This window comes from Nesoenas mayeri (genome assembly GCF_963082525.1).
Source record: "Nesoenas mayeri genome assembly, chromosome: 3".
In the NCBI taxonomy this organism is placed as follows: Eukaryota; Metazoa; Chordata; class Aves; order Columbiformes; family Columbidae; genus Nesoenas; species Nesoenas mayeri.
The window spans coordinates 31,103,657-31,122,352 of NC_137544.1; the positions used below are offsets into that span (position 1 = coordinate 31,103,657).

The following is an 18,696-nucleotide window of genomic DNA, read 5'->3' on the forward strand; positions in this document are numbered from 1 at the left end:
TTCTCTCTTCTCTCTCAAGCTAAGCCAAAACCAGTTTAGTTTCATGTCTTGCCTGCAGGAGCTGTGATAGATTTTGTGTTTGTATTTCTGTGAAACATGCTACAGAAAAGATATAAAGTTTCTCTATGAAGGGATAACTAACCATTCTCTTCATGTCTGAAATCGAAAGGTCATCCGATAAAAGGGAGACTGTGGTTATTGTTTAGGTTATTTTTAAAAAATACCCCGATGTTTAAGAATACAGGGAAGAGAGACTGATTCTTAACAGTTTTAAGGCAGTGGTCTAGCAGGAGCTTCAAGAAGAGTTTCAGAATATTAAGTGGCATTGACCCACCTATACCGTTTGCTCTAAGAATATGGATTCTTGGATTTAGGGCTCTCCCCCTTGTCCCCTGAATTTTGTCTCCTGGGGAGGAGGGACGTAAGATTTACTAGGAGAATTTAGTCTGACCTGTTCTTGTAAATTGTCTCCTCTCTGGTAGCTGTGTAGGACTGTGTAGGGGCATGAGCTGTATTTGATGACTCAGGCCAGAATATCCTCCCACCTCCTCATCGCTATGTTGCCGCTGGTGAACTGAAAGTCTCTCTGGAGATTGGGGCGGCTGGGGGCGTACTGAAGTCCTGTGGGACCTGGATTTTAGAATTCCTTGGTGAAGACAGGGATAGTTTGGCTGAACATGGCAACAGCAGCTTTGCCAGAGCATGGGCTTCATGAGAAATTTTCGGTTTTTACCTTATTTTGGAAAAATACTTGTCAGACTGCTACACTTGCAGAAAGCTGAAAACTGCAGTGCAGGAATGGAGGGGAGATTGGAGAATGCTGGTGGGAGGTACATGGATGACTGTTGGAGAGGACATGCTGGGGCTGTTATTAGGACATGGGAAAAGAGGGCAAAGAACACAAGTACTGAAAAGTTCTAGAGACTGCTCTAAGTAAAACTTTGTTTGTTTGTTTTTTAGTTCAAGCAGTATGTTTTTGACAGCAATAGCGAAGAACTGGAAGACGGGTTAATTAACGTACTAAAATGGAGTATTTTCCAGTGGAGGTAAGACATTCTTTGAATGTACTGTGGTTTTGTTTCTTAGCGTTGTCTTGCAATTCCCAGTACAAGTAGCTAGATTAATGGCACTGTTACACAAGCATTTCTCTGAGAACAAAGCTGGTTTGGGAGGTTTCTGTACAACCTCCATCTGTCTTTTCATTGCACTCTCAGGTGCTCTGATGCAGCTGCGGTAAAGTATCACTAAAATGATGAGTTTAGAAAAAAACAGAATCAAGAAACATTTTTTTTCCTTCTGATAGTCTTTTAAAATCTGATATCCTGTGATCTGTTTTGTATCATGACCTGTGAAAAGATTAGTTTGGATAACTAAGAAGTGGTGGGGTTGTGTGGGGACAGCATGGCCTGACCAGGTTATGAAGGAGAGTTTCCAGCTTAAGAAAATAAATAAATGCCTGTAAGTGTGAAGGAGAGTAAAGTTTTGGCCCTCAGTATAGGATTAAGTGGATTTAACTAACATTTTAGCTATTGGAGATGTTCGGTCTCAGTGCTTAAATATTTTTGAATATTGAATACATGTTTATATGTTGCATTAACCTCTTTTGCTCATATGGAGGGAGCTCCTACTGAAGGATTTTTTTACTTCTTACAGGCAAGCAGAACAAACATGCGGTTCAGCTCAGTTTCTGAATGCTAGTTATATGCTTTAAAATATAACAATAAACTTACTAAATGTCCAGAACTCATTTTAACACTTAATATCATTGAAGTTAGTGAAGTTTAGCTGAAAATTTTAATGGAATCTATACAAATAAATCTACATAAGTTTAACTTTTTTGTTGTTGGCTTTTTTATGATTAGCATACCAAAAAATAAAGACATTGTCCAAGTTTGAGTTTCTTCTTTAAAATATTTAATTACTGCATAACACTTTCTAATATATAGTTCAAAGAACACAGTTTTCCTTTGCACTAATATGAAAGACTTTGACAGAAAAGTAGTGATTTGGTTTATGCCAGCCCAAGGCAGTGAATGCTCCTGCTCACCCAGGTTAAGGTGCTCGTGGAACAAGCTGATGCTTGGCAAAGAAAAAGCTGTTCTCAAAGGTTGGCTGACAGGCTGCAGTCCCTGCCGTGGCAGGCAGCAGCGTGTTCTGGATGCACCACTTTGCGAACTGTGGCTCAGTATTTCTCACTGGTTTAGCAGTTGAGACTGGTGCAAGGCATGGGTGCTGCTTTTCCAAATGTTGGTAATTGGGCGAGGGCTGTGTTACTGGATTAAAACTCGTGGCGCTGTGTCGTGCAGGCCTGTGGTTGCTGGGCCCTGTGTTGGGTCCACAGGGGTTGCAAGCCCAGGTGGTTTGTAGTGGGCTGATTGGGGATGCTCAGTCAGCTCAACAGAGGAGCAGGAGAGTCACCCCAGCTGGAGCCATGTTACACAGAATAGAAATACCACAGGTCCACTGGACAGCTCTTTGGGCTTTTTTTGTTGAATTAAGTCATTTATAAAATAGACCTTTGAACTTGTCTAATTGGACTAGTTCTGGATTGTTCTGAGTTTTCCTCCTGAGGACTTGAGAGACCCTGAAGCATTTGGGAGTGGCTGCTTGGCCCAACAGCTCCTGCAGGAACAGTTTTCTCTTCTCTTTAGTGGAGGCAGACTTTTGAGGGACATAGAACTACTCACTGAACTGGGGAGTCAGAGGCATTTGATACCTTCCTCACTTAAAAATGGAGTTTCATCAAAATACAAGCTGCATGAGACTGCCCCATGGCATCCTTTGTCTGTTTAAATCCTTTTTCCTAGGTGTTTTAAAATGGGTTCCTTTCTGAGGTGTTGTACAGTTTTGTCACAGATTTAATGCACAGCCCTCAAGATTTGTTGCCCGGTGGCCAAGGGTCATAACAGACCTAGGATCCTTGAATCCCTGCTCAGTGTCAGGCCAGGTTCCATTTGCAGAAGGTGTGCTTGCATCTCGGTAGGTGATGCACATGTGATAATGCAGTATGGTAACCGCAAAGAATTAGAGTACAGAAGTGCTTCATTCTAGCTTTAAAGACCGCAGAGGACATGCCTACACAATCCTATAGAAAAGCACTGGAAGAGGGATTTATTGCAAAGCCCTGTAAGTTATCAGTGACAGTCCTAGCACTGAATACTGTAGCAAAACTTGTGGCGTTATTCAATTAATCTGTTGGAGTCCCTTGATTGAAATTTGAATGAACAGAGGATTTTTACACAAGCTGGGTTAATTGCATTGTCTAGATGCTCTAGTTTTGATCTTACAGTAGGGGCCCTTGATCTGAGTTCCTCATATTGTCGTAACTCGGCTTCAGAAGCAAAATTCCTCTTTCCCTGTTCTATTACTTCAGTAACATACTGTTTCTGTGTTTCTGCAAAGTGTGTGCTGTTAAACGAATGTCAGAATTAACTTATTGTTTCTAGTTAAAAGTCTAGACCTGTACTATGGTGCTTGAAGCCTTCCAGCTCCTCTAGGGCGAGTACAGAAAGGTAAATATTATCTTGAGTCATATGCCAAGATAATTTAGTTGGTAGGCTACAGGGCAACTTCACTTTCAGGTCACTGATCCCTGCTGTGTGGATGACTTTCTTTTTTTTTCTTTTTGTCAGCTACACTGTTTCTGTCTCATTCATAATGCCTGCTTCACAAACACCCAAATGCATGTTCAAAATTTCAGAAACAAAAACATCCCATAATCCATTCAGGCTTCAGGCAAGCTAGCGTTTTTATCTTTATTGTTTCTGCATTAGACCCAGAAGATGGTCTAATGTGCTTGAAAGATAGCCTGGTTTAGTTTTTTTGGTTTGTTTATTCCTCAAACCAGACAGTGCTTGCAGGAACTGGGAAGTTTGAAGACAAGTGTTTGTGGAATGTATAGTCTATTTTATTAATCCAGGTGATATTGTTGAAGGAAAAACAGCAGAACTCAGTAAAGTCTGTAGGGTTTTAATTTAAGTATCAGCAGGCAGTTGTAAATTAGCTGGAAGGTGCCAGTCTGTGGCTGTGAAGAAACCAGGGAGAATTAACACTTTACAGCTAACGAAGATTGACTAAAAATAGGCATGTTACCTTCTTTAACTCCTGCCTCCCCTCTAGAATCCCTCCATCTAAAGCCCTAAATGACCTGTTCGGGCACTTTCTCTGCACTGTCTGCCTACACTGTAATTCAGCTCTCCCTGCCGTGGTGTGAGAGTTGAGGTACTACTGCCTGCACCATCATTCTACTTTGACAAGGGCTGGAAGCAGACCATGCTCTTTTTCTCCTTGTCGGCAGTATTTCTCCCTCTCTTCAGCCAAGTACCAGAGCAGAGCTGCAGTACGGAGGTATCGGTAAGTGCCAGGATTGTATTATGCTGATGGTGTGCTGTCATACTTCTCTGATAGCATTTAAATCTTCTACAACAAAGACAGGAGTTATTGTGGGCAGGATTGGGTACATCCTATATTATTCTTTACCCCAGGGCCTGTGTATTTAAAGAAGCTGTGCAAAATCGTATATAGTGTTGTCCTTTTTAAGGAGCAGACAGACAATATTGCCAGCTTGTGTGCTAAAAAGTTTGTTTTCTGTTTGTTTTCAGTAACTAAGGTGCTGACAAGTTTTGACTTCTTCATCCTCATAAACATGAGTGAAGTTCAGGCTATGGTAGAATTCTCCGTGGAGCTCCACAAATTCTTCAATGTGGATTTGTTTCAAAGAGGGTAGGTAGTGCATTCTATCAGACTTTGCTATGGTGGATGATTGATGTTGGAAAGACCTTAATGGGTATTGTCATGTAGTGTTGCTTCGTGTATTATTGACTGTTTTTATAGACATGTGAAAGAATTTTATTCCTTATCGGAAAGGCATATATATTTTAGGAATTGAAATTAAATACTCAAATAATTTGGCCTAAAATTTAAGTTGTAATAAAATATTTTTGTCTAATTGGAGGAGAGGGAAGCTCTGTATCTTTGGAAAGTCGATTATATTCTTATCCAGGCCTTTACACTTTCGTATCTTATTTCTGTAATCCCTTTTTTTTTGAAATATAAGTGTTCTCTTGAATCTTTTAAAAAACATGGCTGCCCCAATTAACTTATTAGTTTATCAATTTGGCAGTGGAGAACTTCACCAGCTTCTCTCCTCCTCACACCGTGCTGTGCCTCCACAGTTACAGAAAACTCCATACTGCCTCATTAGACCTATCTGACCTCCTCTTGCTCTACCTGGTCTCTGTAGAAGGCTTTTTCACATTCCTTCATTTGATATTACCTGATTGTCCCTAGATTACTTTCTAAGGTGCACCTTTCCCAAGGCTACAAAGGAAATAATTCTTTGTAGCTTATTTTCAAGTTATTAAAGGTTATCAGTCATCTAGTGTTGTGATACATGGTCCGTCAGATTACAGTAAAAATACATTTCAGTGTTGTGGTTCTTATGATGTTTGCTTTAGATAAATCTGGTTGAGGCTGTTAGGAACAATGTATATATCAGTGTTCATTTATGATAGCTCCTTTTTTCAAACCATTGTAGAATATCTTTCATTAGAAACAGCAATAAGGAAGTACATTCTTGTTTTTAACCTTCACATAATTCAAGGCAGGTGGGGGTGGTTATTTTTGGTAGGGTTGGCTTTGTTGTTGCTTTTTTTTGACAAGGTGAGTTGATAAAGGTTGAGTAACAGGAAAGTTTCCCTGCTTCGGGTTGGATATAGTTCCTCCAGTTTGTTTTAACCCTCTGAGGTGGATATTTTGTGGAAGAGTGATACAAAAAAAGGTAGGATTGGGAAGGAGAAAGAGTCATAAAATACTGTTATAAAACGTCTTGGCTATCTAGCCTCTATCCTTGCCGTGTTACTGTTGGTTTTCATCTATATTTTATTAAAGTTAGCTTTTCTCTAAATTTGACCTGAAGCTGGTACTGACAGAAGTGATTACCTGTTGTGCTTGCTGCCATTTGCAGTCAAAGTATATGCAACAAACTATGTCCCTTTTTAAGGGAAAATAATAATTTCACTCTTTATTGAAAGAGGAGGAGTAAAGAAGGCTTAAGAGTTTTGGGAAAACACTGAGACTATTCTAATTACTTCAAACAAAAAGGCACAATCTGTTGAACTGTGGCTTTTTTAAGCTCTGAAATCAGTGGGGAAGGAGAGGGTAAAATATGGCAGCACGTTACCCTAATAGAGAAGAGCCTGAAAAGAAAAAAGCCTTTTGGTTGTTTTAACTTTACAATTTAAATGATTCCTTGGAAATGTAGTTGCGAAGCAAAGCACATCGGTATAATTACCAGTGCTCTACTTGGCATGTTTCTTTTTAGCTTACTCTTTAAAAAGCAGTAAATTCATCGGGCAAGTTCAGAGAGGTGAAATGCTGACATAATGAGAAAAGTGACATGAGTAGATACTACCTCTCTGGTTTCAAGCTGAACCTTTAACTCTGGGTGTGTTCTCTTAGAAAGCAGTTTTGGGAAGGAGAGGGAATTTCCAGAATAATTTGAAAAACTGGTTAGTGTGACTATTGCAATCATTTCTGTTGGGTATGTTCTAATATTTTTCTAGGGACATGTCTTTGTATTTATTTGAGGTGAGATGTAATATTTACATTGCTGGAGATGCTCTTGGAGCGTGGATTGAATCAGCAGAAAAGGAAATCTTTAGTTTCATTGTTGGCCTCCTATTTTTGAGCTACCACTGTGTTTAGCATGGTTTCTCTCTCCAAAAGTCAGATAAAGAATTGATTGTATTCTGGGTTTCTTTGGGATTGTGTATATTCATGCCTACCCAGTTAAGCTTACCTGTGTCATGGTGTTAGAAGCATAATGACCTTCTAAATTGTGCAAAATAAAATGTCATCTATTACAAGTAATCACAATTTGTAGCACATTTGCCTCCCTGCACTTTTCTGTAGAGTCCACATATCCCAATATCCAATCAAAACCATTATTATTTCTTCCTGGTTTTATAACTATTTGAAGAAGTGTGCCAGCTGTTGCATCCAACTATAACATGTTTTCTTGGATCTGTATCTTTAGTGGCACTATTGCCAGAAGCACTTATAACTGTGTTTTCACTAACAATTAATTTAGTACTTTAGGAATTAATTACTAGAAGCAGCGTTGATGTCCCCATAGCTATGTGGTTCCAGGGTTACTTCAGACTAGATTTAATCTTGTCCTCTGGACCAGATGTTTTGCATTGTGAGTGTATTTTGAAGTTGTTCATGCCAGTAATTGGTTCAAAGCTTTTTGTGCCCCTGAGGGTTCAAGAGCATTTTGTGACATGTAGATCAGAGCGTGTGGTTTAGCTTTCTTCAGGAGACATCAGGTTATATACCTGGAAAGCTTTCAGTGAAGTGAACCATCATGCAACAAACCAGGGTCATTGGGGAAAGTGCATCAAAACCACTCTGCTGATGTAAACCAGTAGTGCAGAACTCAGCCGAAATTTCTCATAGTATTTCACCCAAGATTAAATTTACCTGAAGGTCCTGTGACAGACTCACTGTTATAACCATGTTATTCTCCTAACTGACCCTGTGAAGCAGACTGATTATTTTCTTTTGAGAACTGTTATTATTCCCAGCAAGGAGATAGACACAGAGCAGAAACTTCATTGTAATACTTGAGACTTGTTTGTATGTGTAGCTCACTGCTGCTCATGCGGTTCAAAAACGGGTTGTACTGAAGTCTGTGGTGATGTTGGTGATTAGCTTCTTCTGAAAGTCGGCCTGTAGCTGTAAGTCACAGAGGTATATAGTATAGTTAAAGAACAGTTAAGTAGTATCCTTATCTGATACAACTGTTTCATTATATTTTCTTACAACTCTGTGCCACTTGCTTAAAATTCAGCTTGCTCAAGATAGCTCTGTTGGTTTATTTTAATCTGTTGTTAGACTCAAATAAGGCTTTGCATAATTATCCTTTTTGAACTACTGGGGTGTGATTAAGGGAATTTTTTCTCAAACAATGATTGATGTGTGAGTATTGTGTGACAAAATGAGTAAAAGAAATGTAATTGTTTGAGACCTGAGAGAATGATGGTCTGAGATAGCAAGGCTGCAGGCTGTTTTGTCATCTTAGCTCATAAAAGCTGCAGTTAGATTTGGGCTTGGTAGTGCTGATCTATTATAAATACAAAGGGAAACAACGTAGCTTGAGTGAAATGTGGACTGCAGAAACGGAGAATGAGTTGAGTGGAAAACTGTTTGGGTGACTGATTGCAAAAAGTCCTCAGTGGTGCAGAGTCCAACTTGCAGCTGATGACTGGTTGATACTGGGTCCGTACTGTTTAGTGTTTTGATGAACAACCTGGATGACGAGACAGAGTGCCTTCTCAGCAAGTTTTTGAGAGCAACAAATTACACAGAGTGGTTAGACATGCTGGAGAACAGAGATGCTCTGTGGAGGGATCTAGGCAAACTGGAGAACTGGGTTGATAGTATTCTCAAGGGCAAGTGCAAATCGTCCAGATGGGGTCGAGTAACGCTGTGTGTCAGTGCAGACTGTCTAGAAAGCACCTTTGCGAAAATAGCACCTGATAGTCATGGTGGACAACAGGTTAAACGTGAGCAGCAGGGTGTTGTGGCAGAAGGAGGCCAATTGTACGTGGAGCTGTGATAGCCATAGTGCAGCAGCAGGCATAGTTTGGAAAAGCAAATCCTTCCTCTGTTATGCTGCCCAACTCCTACCGGCGGCTTAGCACTGGTGTCAGGCTGTGTTTCCCACTTTGTTTTCAAACCAGGATGCTCATCTTTCCACACTGATTTCCCTCTTCAAAAAGTCTGCAAAATAGATGATCAATATATTTACATTTTTGAGATACAGGATTTCTCTGTGATGAAAGTCACTGACCAGAATCTGTGATTTCTGGACATGTACGGTGAGTTTTATATTACTTCCTGCGTCAGAAATGAGGAGAAGTAATTTTTATCTGTTTGGCCAATATCTCTGGACAAAAGCTGTTTCCTGAAATCATTTTTTGCCACACCAACAACTACTGTATCGGTGTCACTGTGCCTCCATATTTATATGTCCATTCACATGTTGTCTCTTATTTTGCTGAGTCCTTTAGCTAAAGGATTTATTACTGTAGGCTTGTTCTGCCTACATATAATAATCATTATAAGAATAACCTTTTAATACTTTGTGAAAAATCATGTTACATGTAACTGAAATGGAAATTAGTTTCAGATGTAGAACAGATGACAATGTTCTCATGAAAAATTTTCATAAACACTTAGGGCATCACATTCTTGTTTTTTCTAGTGGTGATGTTATCACCTCTAGATAGGCAGTTCAAATATATGATGCCTTGATAATGTGCTTTTGACCTGTATTTTCTCGATGTTTAAAAGTTTGTGCAGGTAGGAGGTTGTGGGACACCAGTGGCAATTTTAGCACTATTTGTAACAGAAATTTGGGATGTTTACTTATAACACTTTCTGCTCTATCTCCTGCCACCATCTCCTGATGATTCTGGATGTTATTTACAATACTGTTCTGCAAAGACATTGTTGCTGTAAGGGCAAGTTGTCTCTTACTAATTTTTCTGCTGTGGACTGTGACTGCTTACCCTCCATGTTTACATATGTGTTTGGTACATGACAATATCCTGAACTGAAATATAAATGTATTGAGCTTTTCTGAATTCAAACGTCTGGTTATTGAAAGTGTCATGGTACTTTGTAGCGCTCAGTTTAGTTTGCAGTGTTCTACGACCAGATGATGAATCCTGATCTCTAACTTGGAGTAGTTATGCCTTTCTTGTGGGTAGCGAGAGAAGTTTCCTGGTAAGCCTCAACTGTGGGATCATGAGTTTTTCATTTTTCTGGAGCTTTGTGTTGCCTTTTCAGCCATTAACTGACAAATCTAATGGACTAGAGGAACATAAGTGATAGTTCCTAGTTTAGCATAGCACACACATTGCTGCAAGGTCTGCTTTGAAAACAGCTTCAGTCTATGTTTTCCCTGTCTCTGTGCGTTCTTATAATCCCAGCGTTAAATTCCCATTTTGTGACTAATCATTTGTTATTTTGTCAGGAATATGCAGGCACACACAACTGGCCAAAGCTGGATTTAGACAGTTTTCCATAATAATGTCTCTATGTCTGTGCTTTGTCTTTTTTTTCTTAATAATTTTCTCTGTGAAGTAGAATATCTGTTGTTTCGTTGTGGGTTTAAGAAACAGAACTCTGTAATGGTTATTTCAGCTAATTGTAAATTTGTTGTTAAGTAGACTATGAACGGCACAGGTAAAATAAAATATTAACAGTAGTGCTTGATTGTAGCTGTAGGTTTACCTTTGTGATCACTGTGTCTAGTCATCTGTTATTTGACTTTGTTTTGGGCTAAAAGATTATTGCAAAAGCACATCAAGAGTTTACGTTAGTAATGTAAGTCTACCACACAAAGTGGTTTTGCTTTGTAAATGCTGGTTAACAGATGCAAGAAGAAAAGGAAATACCTTCCAGAGAAGAGACTTTAGCAGATTCTAACATAAAATACATTTTTAGAAGTGTGTCACATCTGAAATTAAGTTATTGGTAGGATTTCATTAACACTAAGTTGCTTGTGGACTAAAGTCCTATTCAAAGTCAACGGAATTTAAGCTACAGAGACTACTGGAAATGTAGCCTTATGTTATTCTTCTGTTCCACAGATTTATGTTTTTTCCATGTGTAGATACTTACTAATGCATCTGAGCAGCATTGATATTTTATGCTTCCATGTGTGTGGTTGTGTAATGTAGCGTGAAAGAAAATATCTTGAATCAGAGTATTAATTTTAATGAATCTTAATATGATTGCACAGTAATTTAATGAGAAATAATGCAAAGTTCAATTTTTTCTTGATACAGTGAATTGTCTACATTAGTTTTATAATCTATTAACAGGAAATTAAATTTGAAGAGTACACATTTAATAGGGCCTCTTTTCTTTTTCCTGGCTACATCAGGAATGAAAAGGTTTTGTCCTTAAATAAAGAAGTAGTCTCTGCTAATGTTTTGTGTTGTCAGCCTATGATCAAATAACAAACTGATAAGGGACAAGGAATATTCAGGCTCACCTATTTTTCTTTTTAATTCATATAGCCCAGTCATACTTTGACTTTCAGACTACATTTCTGTATGGCATCGCCTTCTGGAAATAAGTGTTGTGAGTTATCTTCTGAAGTATTGTACTGTGATCTTTACTTAATGTAATACAGTCTTTACAAAGGGAGAAGAAGACTGTCAGATTTGGCTAACAATTGCAAGATGAGCTCTGTTCTTCAGCTTATGATTTTACAATAATAGAAATTGCAGTAATATGAGTTTAAGCTTTGGAGAGCTAGGCTATAAACCCAAGGAAGTAGTCTGTCTAGGAAAAGTATTGCAAATATTTTGGTTTCATTTTTTTAAAAGTGGATCAGATTCTGATTCTGGTTCAACAGTGCATGCACACACACAGGTCCTGCTTGCTCTGAGGCAAGAAGGAGAATGAGCGGTGATGAGTTTTATTTTAAGTTGGTATTGCTGTAGAAGTTAAAAGTTAATATCATCAAATATCCCATAAGCCCTTCTGATGCAGTATGTCTGAGAGACCAATGATATGATTTGGTCTCAAAGAGCAATAATGATTTGAAGTACCATATGATCGTACTTCAGAATATTGTCTTTTAAAATGAAAAGACTCATATTTGTTGAGAACAGGAGTTGGAAAATTAAGTGGAAAATTGAGCACTACTTGCTTTGACTTAGATGATAAATTAATGCTTTTGAAGTATACTCTGCCTCAGTTATGTGAGTGGAACTGAAGATGTAGGGAGGTTGTACTGCTTGTCTTCAGAAATTAGAGTACGATGTTTGTGTTAGGAGACTTCCAACCACACACAGGGAAGTTTATCTAGGGGTCACCCAGAGCCATTGTTAATTGGGCTTTTGCCCCTTCTCCACTGTTGATTCCCAGATGACTAGCCTCCAACTTCAGAAACTAAATCAGATCCTGAAGCCACCTGTTTTAGGTATGTATTTTGATGTGAAAAGATGATGGTACAGGTGCTTATTTCTTCAGTCATTATTCACAGAGACATACAGTTGGTAACTGTAGGTGTCCTGGAGACACCTATGTTTTATAGAACTATGTTTTATAGAACTTAGTTGTATTGTGTTTTTTTTCCCTAATCCCGTCATTATTGGTTCACAAAATGTACCTTAAATTTTGTAAAATGTTGATGAGAACTCATTGCATATTCTAGACTTCTCAAATATTGGGTACAAATTTGAAATCTCCTGGATTTTGTTGAGATTTTAGCTCTTAGACCCATGTAGTACTTTTGGAGATTTTAAACATCATAACTTTTGCAACTGTCATTATGATTTCACAATTGCAAATATTTTATCACATCAGAATTAAAGCTGTCTAATGGCATCCTGTACCCTCAAGGCATTGAATTTGGCAAAATTACATTTTTTGAGAACAAAAAAAATAAACAACTTGGATGTATACTTATGCCATTTTAATGTCTTACTAGAGCCTGGGATAGGTGCAACTATTTAGTGTGACAGCAAGGTTATATGTAATTGTGATATGGCTTGTGGCATTTGTCATCTTTTGAGGACACATATGTGGGGGCCATGTATAATTCATTCTTTCTTGATGCAGTCAAAGAAAGATGTGTCTTGTGGATGTAAGACTAGGTGCCATTTCACCTCGCAAAGTAAAGAATGTGTATCAGCATGCCTTGCCATGAAGATTGTCAGCAGCAGCATGATCAGTGAGTTTATCATAGTTTAATGAGGGAGTAAATGGCAGTGTAAGACGGTATTGAGTATCAAAGGATTCTCTCTGGAGAAGGCCCATTTTTTTTATCTGCAGAACAATTTGTAGTACGAAGGTAGAATGGGAGTAAGTCTTAGTTGAAGACAGAAGAATAATGATTGATTGAGTATGTACCTTCTCTTTCTAAATCTGAGTTTTACCGAATTCAGTATTCTGGCATGGCATGTGACAGCACTAACGGTTTTAACTGTGCAGTAAATATATGTTTAGTCATTTAATTTGCTAATTTTGAGACTCTTCCATAGGTTAGCACTCTTTTAAGCCAAAGTGTGTAGCTTCTGCATAGGCTTACAGTTCAGACCCGCCCCCTGTGATGGTAGTAAAAAACAGAGAAAAATCTGTCATTCCTAAGTTTTCTGCCCTATGTATGTGTGCTTGGTTAATACACATAATAGTTACAGCAGAAAGATGATTGTGTTAGTTCTTTAAGTTAGCTCGCTGCTCATTTTGTGTTCCAGCATCTTGACTGCGTTGTCATACAACAGAAGTTCCTGGCTTGGTGTCTTTTTGTGTCTCTTCTGCTGCACATACATCTAATCATACCTTTATGTTGTCAAGATTTAATTGCAAGGCGACAATAACCGTGGCAGAAGCTCTCTGTTACCACTCACTCATCCCTCCTTTAGATAGGAAAGATGATAAGGAGGAAGGAAGAGAAGCTTTACAAGTTGGAAAAAAGTTTAAAAATGTTTTACTAACTCTACTGATAAATAGAGAATATATACAAAATATACAAAACCCACTGTTGAATGTCCCTGGTAGCAGTGTTTAACCTCTGCTGTGGTGGGTGGAGCTGGCGTGGCTCCAGTAGGCGCAGGGCAGGCACCCGGCAGTCATGGGTGGGACTTCACAGCAATCCAGAAACTGGATTCAGGGTTGCAGGATCTGGATTGAGGCCTAGGATTGCAGGGCTGGCCGGCAGGGTCCTCTTCAGATGCCGGCCATGGTCGAAGAGAGTGAGACCCTCGTGATCTCCCCCTGTGATAGGGTGTATAACGTGGGTGGGATAGAATACTCAGTTTTAGTCACCTGTTCTGTCCGCCCCTCCTTGCAAATATGCCTCTCTCGTGATGGAACATATGAAATCTTATCAGTCTTGTTGGCTGTCATAGCAATAAATCTAAACATGGGGCTTCTTCTGCATTTCATTGGTCTCCGTTATCAGCTTTGGGGCACAGTGTCCAAAAAAATATGCAGCTAACTTCAGGAAAGTGCAGTTACTTAAAAGAACTTAGCTGAAAGGAAAATTCACTAAAAGAGAACTGGTATTGTTTTTAACAAGACCAGGACATGTATACCTGTATCTCTAACCACAAACAACAGCTTACTGGATTATCACAGACTTCTGAGAGCACGTAGCTTTATGCGAGTATGAAACCAGGCTCAGTCTGACCACCAAACGCAGACTTGCTGTCTCTGCTTCAATTAGGTGCCCTCTCCAAAATATCTTCCTTTTTCACTCCTTAAACCTCCTGCCAATTACTGTATTCCATATAAAGTGACTTCTCAGATGTTTGGATTTTTTTTTTTTTTTTTTACCTTATTTCGTCCCCCTCCACTTACTCTTCCTTCCCCAGATTCTTAGTCATTTTGACAGTGGGGAAAGAAGCTCAAGAAACCTCCAAAGACTTAGAGGCAGTCCAGACTGGAGCATCGTGTTCATGCTTATCCATTAATAACTTCATTTGTTTATTTACAAAGTTTTAGTTACATTTAAAATGTTTCTTTTTTCTCCAAAAAGATGGTGAATACCATATACTAAATGATCAAGACTTCTGCTGGTACTCATTGTGTATTTTCTTCTGTTTTTAATGCAAGAAGTAACTTCCAGGCTATTGGAGGTGATCATACTGGGGGAAGAAAAAGGTATATTTTTCACCTGTGCCAGTTTTGTTGGTATGGATGGCTGTACAGCTGCCCAAGCACTGGTTTTGGTGGAGGGAGAGAATGAGAAAGTGCACCCAGCATGGCTCACTGTTAGCACCGTAAATGTAAATCTATTGCGAAACAGCGTTCTCATCTGTGGATTTGTAGTTGGCGTGAGCCAAAAGGTGTGTTATTCATGATCTTCTCCTGTTTTCCTTGCTCTTGCAGTCCTGCCATTCTGTGGTCAACCAGGTGAGCTTGCTGTTGGCAGCAGTGTAGTCAGAGAGTGCATTAAGCTGGCAGGAACACTGGGCTGAGGGTTTAGATGTTTCATGTAGGGAGGTCTGTTGAGAGCAGCTGCCTGAACAGAGTGGCCCTGCTTCTGGTGCTTCCTGTGTGCCTGCAGTGATACTCTTCTACCTTGTGGTTGGTCACCTCGAAATGATAAGCCAGAAGAAAAATAAAAAACCACAGGATATGATTCTGGTTTTGCCACTTTATATCTGTGGCCCACACCAGGATCAGATATTCTGTCAGTGCAGGTGCAGAAGGAGTATGAAAAGCACAGGAGGAATGGGGTCCTTGCGTCTGTCACCAACTGGCTTTTGGGTTGGTTTAACTGTAATGCTGGACCGCATGCTGAGAGAAATATGTGTAAAAGTTCCAACCTCCATTTTAGGAAGACATCTCTTGAACAGGAGAGTCCACTATGTTAGTATGATCTGGTGAGTGAGAACAGCTCAGACACTAGTATGTTTTGAAGCAAAACCTCTGTTTGAACTTCTACATTCATCTCAGTTGGCATCCCTGCCCGCGGGATAGAGTTATGACAGACGTCAGGTATGTCAATTCTAATTTCCCTAAGCTCTCTTGCAGAGATACAGAGCTGGCCTGGCAGTGCCAGTTTGCAGAGTTTCTGCCTTCCTGGCTGCTTCATGCTGCCCCAGTGCACTGCCCTGGTGGTTGCGCTGGCTCAGCTGAGCTGCTGTAGTGACCTGCTGTAAGTTGAGCTGCTGAATCGGTACAATTTGCAGCATTACTCTGCATGTAGTGCATGTGAGGGGGGCAGCATATTGCAGCAGAGGAGCAAGAGGAAGTGCCTGGGAGGACAAGACAGAGTAACAGTGTAAAACAGAACTCTTTAAACTGGATTTCTTGCAAAAATCTTTATATTGTAAAAGTACAGTTTCATTTTCAAGACATTATTTTACCTTATTATGAGGAAGGGCAGAATTTCCCAGATGCTAGTTTGCATGAGCAGCAAAGAGGAGGATTTGGACAACTGCAAAGGACAGAGGAATCCACTCCTGGTATAACGTGGGGAAAGGGCCCTAATCACCCCTAGAAGCCCAGGTCCCTTTCCTTAGGTCAGCTCTGAAAGGAAGAAGGCATAGACGATAAAAGGCAAGTGTGCAGATAACCAGAGCAGCAGAGACCTCCACCTTCTAACTCCCTAAGGAGAACTTGGATTTTTCTTCAGTGGGTTTTGCAGATCCCAGCTTCCTGGGAGCAGGGGCAAGAGGTCAGCTTCATTGGGGAACAGAAGGATTCAGATACCCATGGAAAGATTGAGGCTCCTCACTGTACATAAACATGGAATCACCTTGATGATCATCTCTGCAATTCTGTTACTGTGTATAGTCCTTCTGTGCACTTTTTCCCTCTTCCCATTATGTTTTTCTGCCCTTATGAATTGTCATCTCATAGCCTTTTTGCATGCCTTCCCTTCAGCAGTCTTTGTTTCCTACCTTTACTGAATACATTCCTACATACAATTTATTTCAAATTATTTTGGATACTGTCTTAACTTTTCTGCAATGCTTGTTACAGTTTTCTCAAAATAAAAGCCTTTGACAAAATATAGACTTTAGAAAAAAATATTTTTGTTTGCTTGTTTTAGACTTGTTGAACAGGTTCAGTGGGTACCGTGTGTCTTTGGGATACCCAGCTTGTGGAACGTGACAGGAGTAAAAGAGATTTGGCTACTTAGTCCATGCCCACGTAATTTGTTGAGTTTATTTAAACCAGTATCAGAAGGTTAACTCTTGTGAGTTTGAATTTTAAACTTTGTTCTTGTAAAGGTATATTTGCTGCGGTGTACTAGATAGGGTGAGTGTTAGGACTCTAAAGATATTTTTGTTGTAGAAAGTAGCTTCACCATGGCAAAAATACAAAGTCTATCCAAGAACAACAACTTTTTTGTTTTCTTGGAGGGGTAAGAATTGGAGTGACTGGGAATCTCTTGCTTTCAAATCTTGAATGCTCACCTTGCTTTTTGACATTCATGAGCTTTCAGGATCAGAACGTGAGTTATGAAATTTAGAGAAACAGATCTGCTGCTGCTGCTAACTTTTAACAGCTTTGCTTCTAGTATTTTTCTGGTAATACTTTCTGAGATTATTCCTTAATAATTATGTTAATGATGAATGCATAAATAACAGTACAGAGTGAGCAGATCTTTTCTCAGTCTTTTTAGAGTTGAAACTCTTGAAATTGAGGAAAAAAATAATTTACAGCAAATGACAGTACAATTTCACATTATTTCTGAGTGTGGAGTCCCACCAGTAGCTCACCCTGAGCTAAGCCCATGTCACAGCACTGAAGGGAGCAGTCCTGCTTTCTCCCTGGCTGAGTGGTCCTGCCGTCTGTAACAGCCCCTACTGGAGTCTTTTTTCCCCTTTCCAGGTGCATGAACATGTTGATCTGATTTACCTTACAGTTGATGGAACATCAAAACTTGTTTAAGGAGAGACAAAAACATGTAAAAGGAGTTTTGGACTGTAAATTGGCTTCTGCTGGTGGCAGCACTGCCTTAAACTGACTTGAATCATGAAACTGCCCCTTTCTTGAAGAAGAGAAGATAGGCTTTCAGAATCAGAAGCCACTATTTTTCTTTCTTAGTATCCTAATGACATGTCAGAGCAGTATGTTAAATTTGAAACGACAGTGATACAATTAAAAAAAATGAACTAGAGGAGCTAATTTGACTTGCTTGAATGACATAGCTTTCTAGAGGGAGAAGATGAAGATGCTGGTAAGGGGTAAGAGTGACAACCTTTATTTGATATATCTTACATAAGATACAGCAGTTCACATGGGCTTTTTTGTTGTGATTTTTTTGCAGCAGCTTTCTTTGTGGTACCTGAATTTCCATCTCTAGTTATGTGTATGATGCATTTGCTATGAAAACAAAGATTGTCTTCCATTAAAATAAGCTGCAAAGTGATTGTAAGGCTTGTATACTTGATTACTGACAGATGAGAGGAACAGAATTGCACAGCTGCAAAACTTAAAACATTTGAAAGACCAGTAAATGCCAGAAAATGAGTTGTCAGACTTGTCTTCTGTTCTCCCATCTGTTGTGTTTGCTAAACCTTGATTTCAAAATTAACATGTTGTGATGTGTCTGAGTAAAAACTGCTGCCTGTTTGCAAGGAATGGAACTTGGAAAAACTGTGACCCTGGTTACCAGGAAAACTCTGCATCAGATATCTTTGTCCCCAGAAACCCGAAACATTCAAGCCACTCAGTGGTTAAACACTTGTGATGTGTTGTTTGTGAGGCTAATATGCTGAATCAAAAAGTCAAAAGAAAAATATTTTTGAGCTAAACAAATAGAGTTAGTTATCATATAAGGGAGTACAGGAAACCATTAACCCTGAAGATGAGTTTCGCAGAGCTGTTACAATCTAAAGATGCAAGGTAATTTCGTATGATTTTCTTTCTTGTTCCCTTCAGTAATAACAGGAAGTAAAAGAGAAGCTATGATTATAAACACAGACTAGTATAACTTAAGATTTGTTTGATTAAATAAGAGCTAATCTAATATTGTATGTTTATATGGCTCTTTAAAAAAACAATACTTATTTGAGAGTATTCCTTTTTCAAGTTTTTAAATAAATGTTTATAACCACTGCAGGAATTCTGCCTGAGTGTGCCTGTGGTAAGAACATGGAGAAAAGGCTTTTGTAATAATAAGGCAAAATCCCCAGCTGCATTTACTTTCCC

General features: G+C 39.2%; 1 protein-coding gene across 1 annotated transcript in view; it reads left to right on the forward strand.

Annotated features, from left to right (window-relative positions):
- Nucleotides 1–972: 972 nt before the first annotated feature.
- The window catches only part of FAM135A (family with sequence similarity 135 member A), a gene marked incomplete at its 3' end in the record, with an annotated part of 75,276 nt that continues 57,552 nt past the window's right edge, over nucleotides 973–18,696 (forward strand). Inside the window, exons 1-2 of the mRNA XM_080342526.1 lie at nucleotides 973–1,046; nucleotides 4,602–4,722. Coding sequence (XP_080198652.1) covers nucleotides 4,646–4,722 — 77 coding nt within the window. The 5' untranslated portion in view covers nucleotides 973–1,046; nucleotides 4,602–4,645. The remainder of the gene's footprint in view (nucleotides 1,047–4,601; nucleotides 4,723–18,696) is intronic.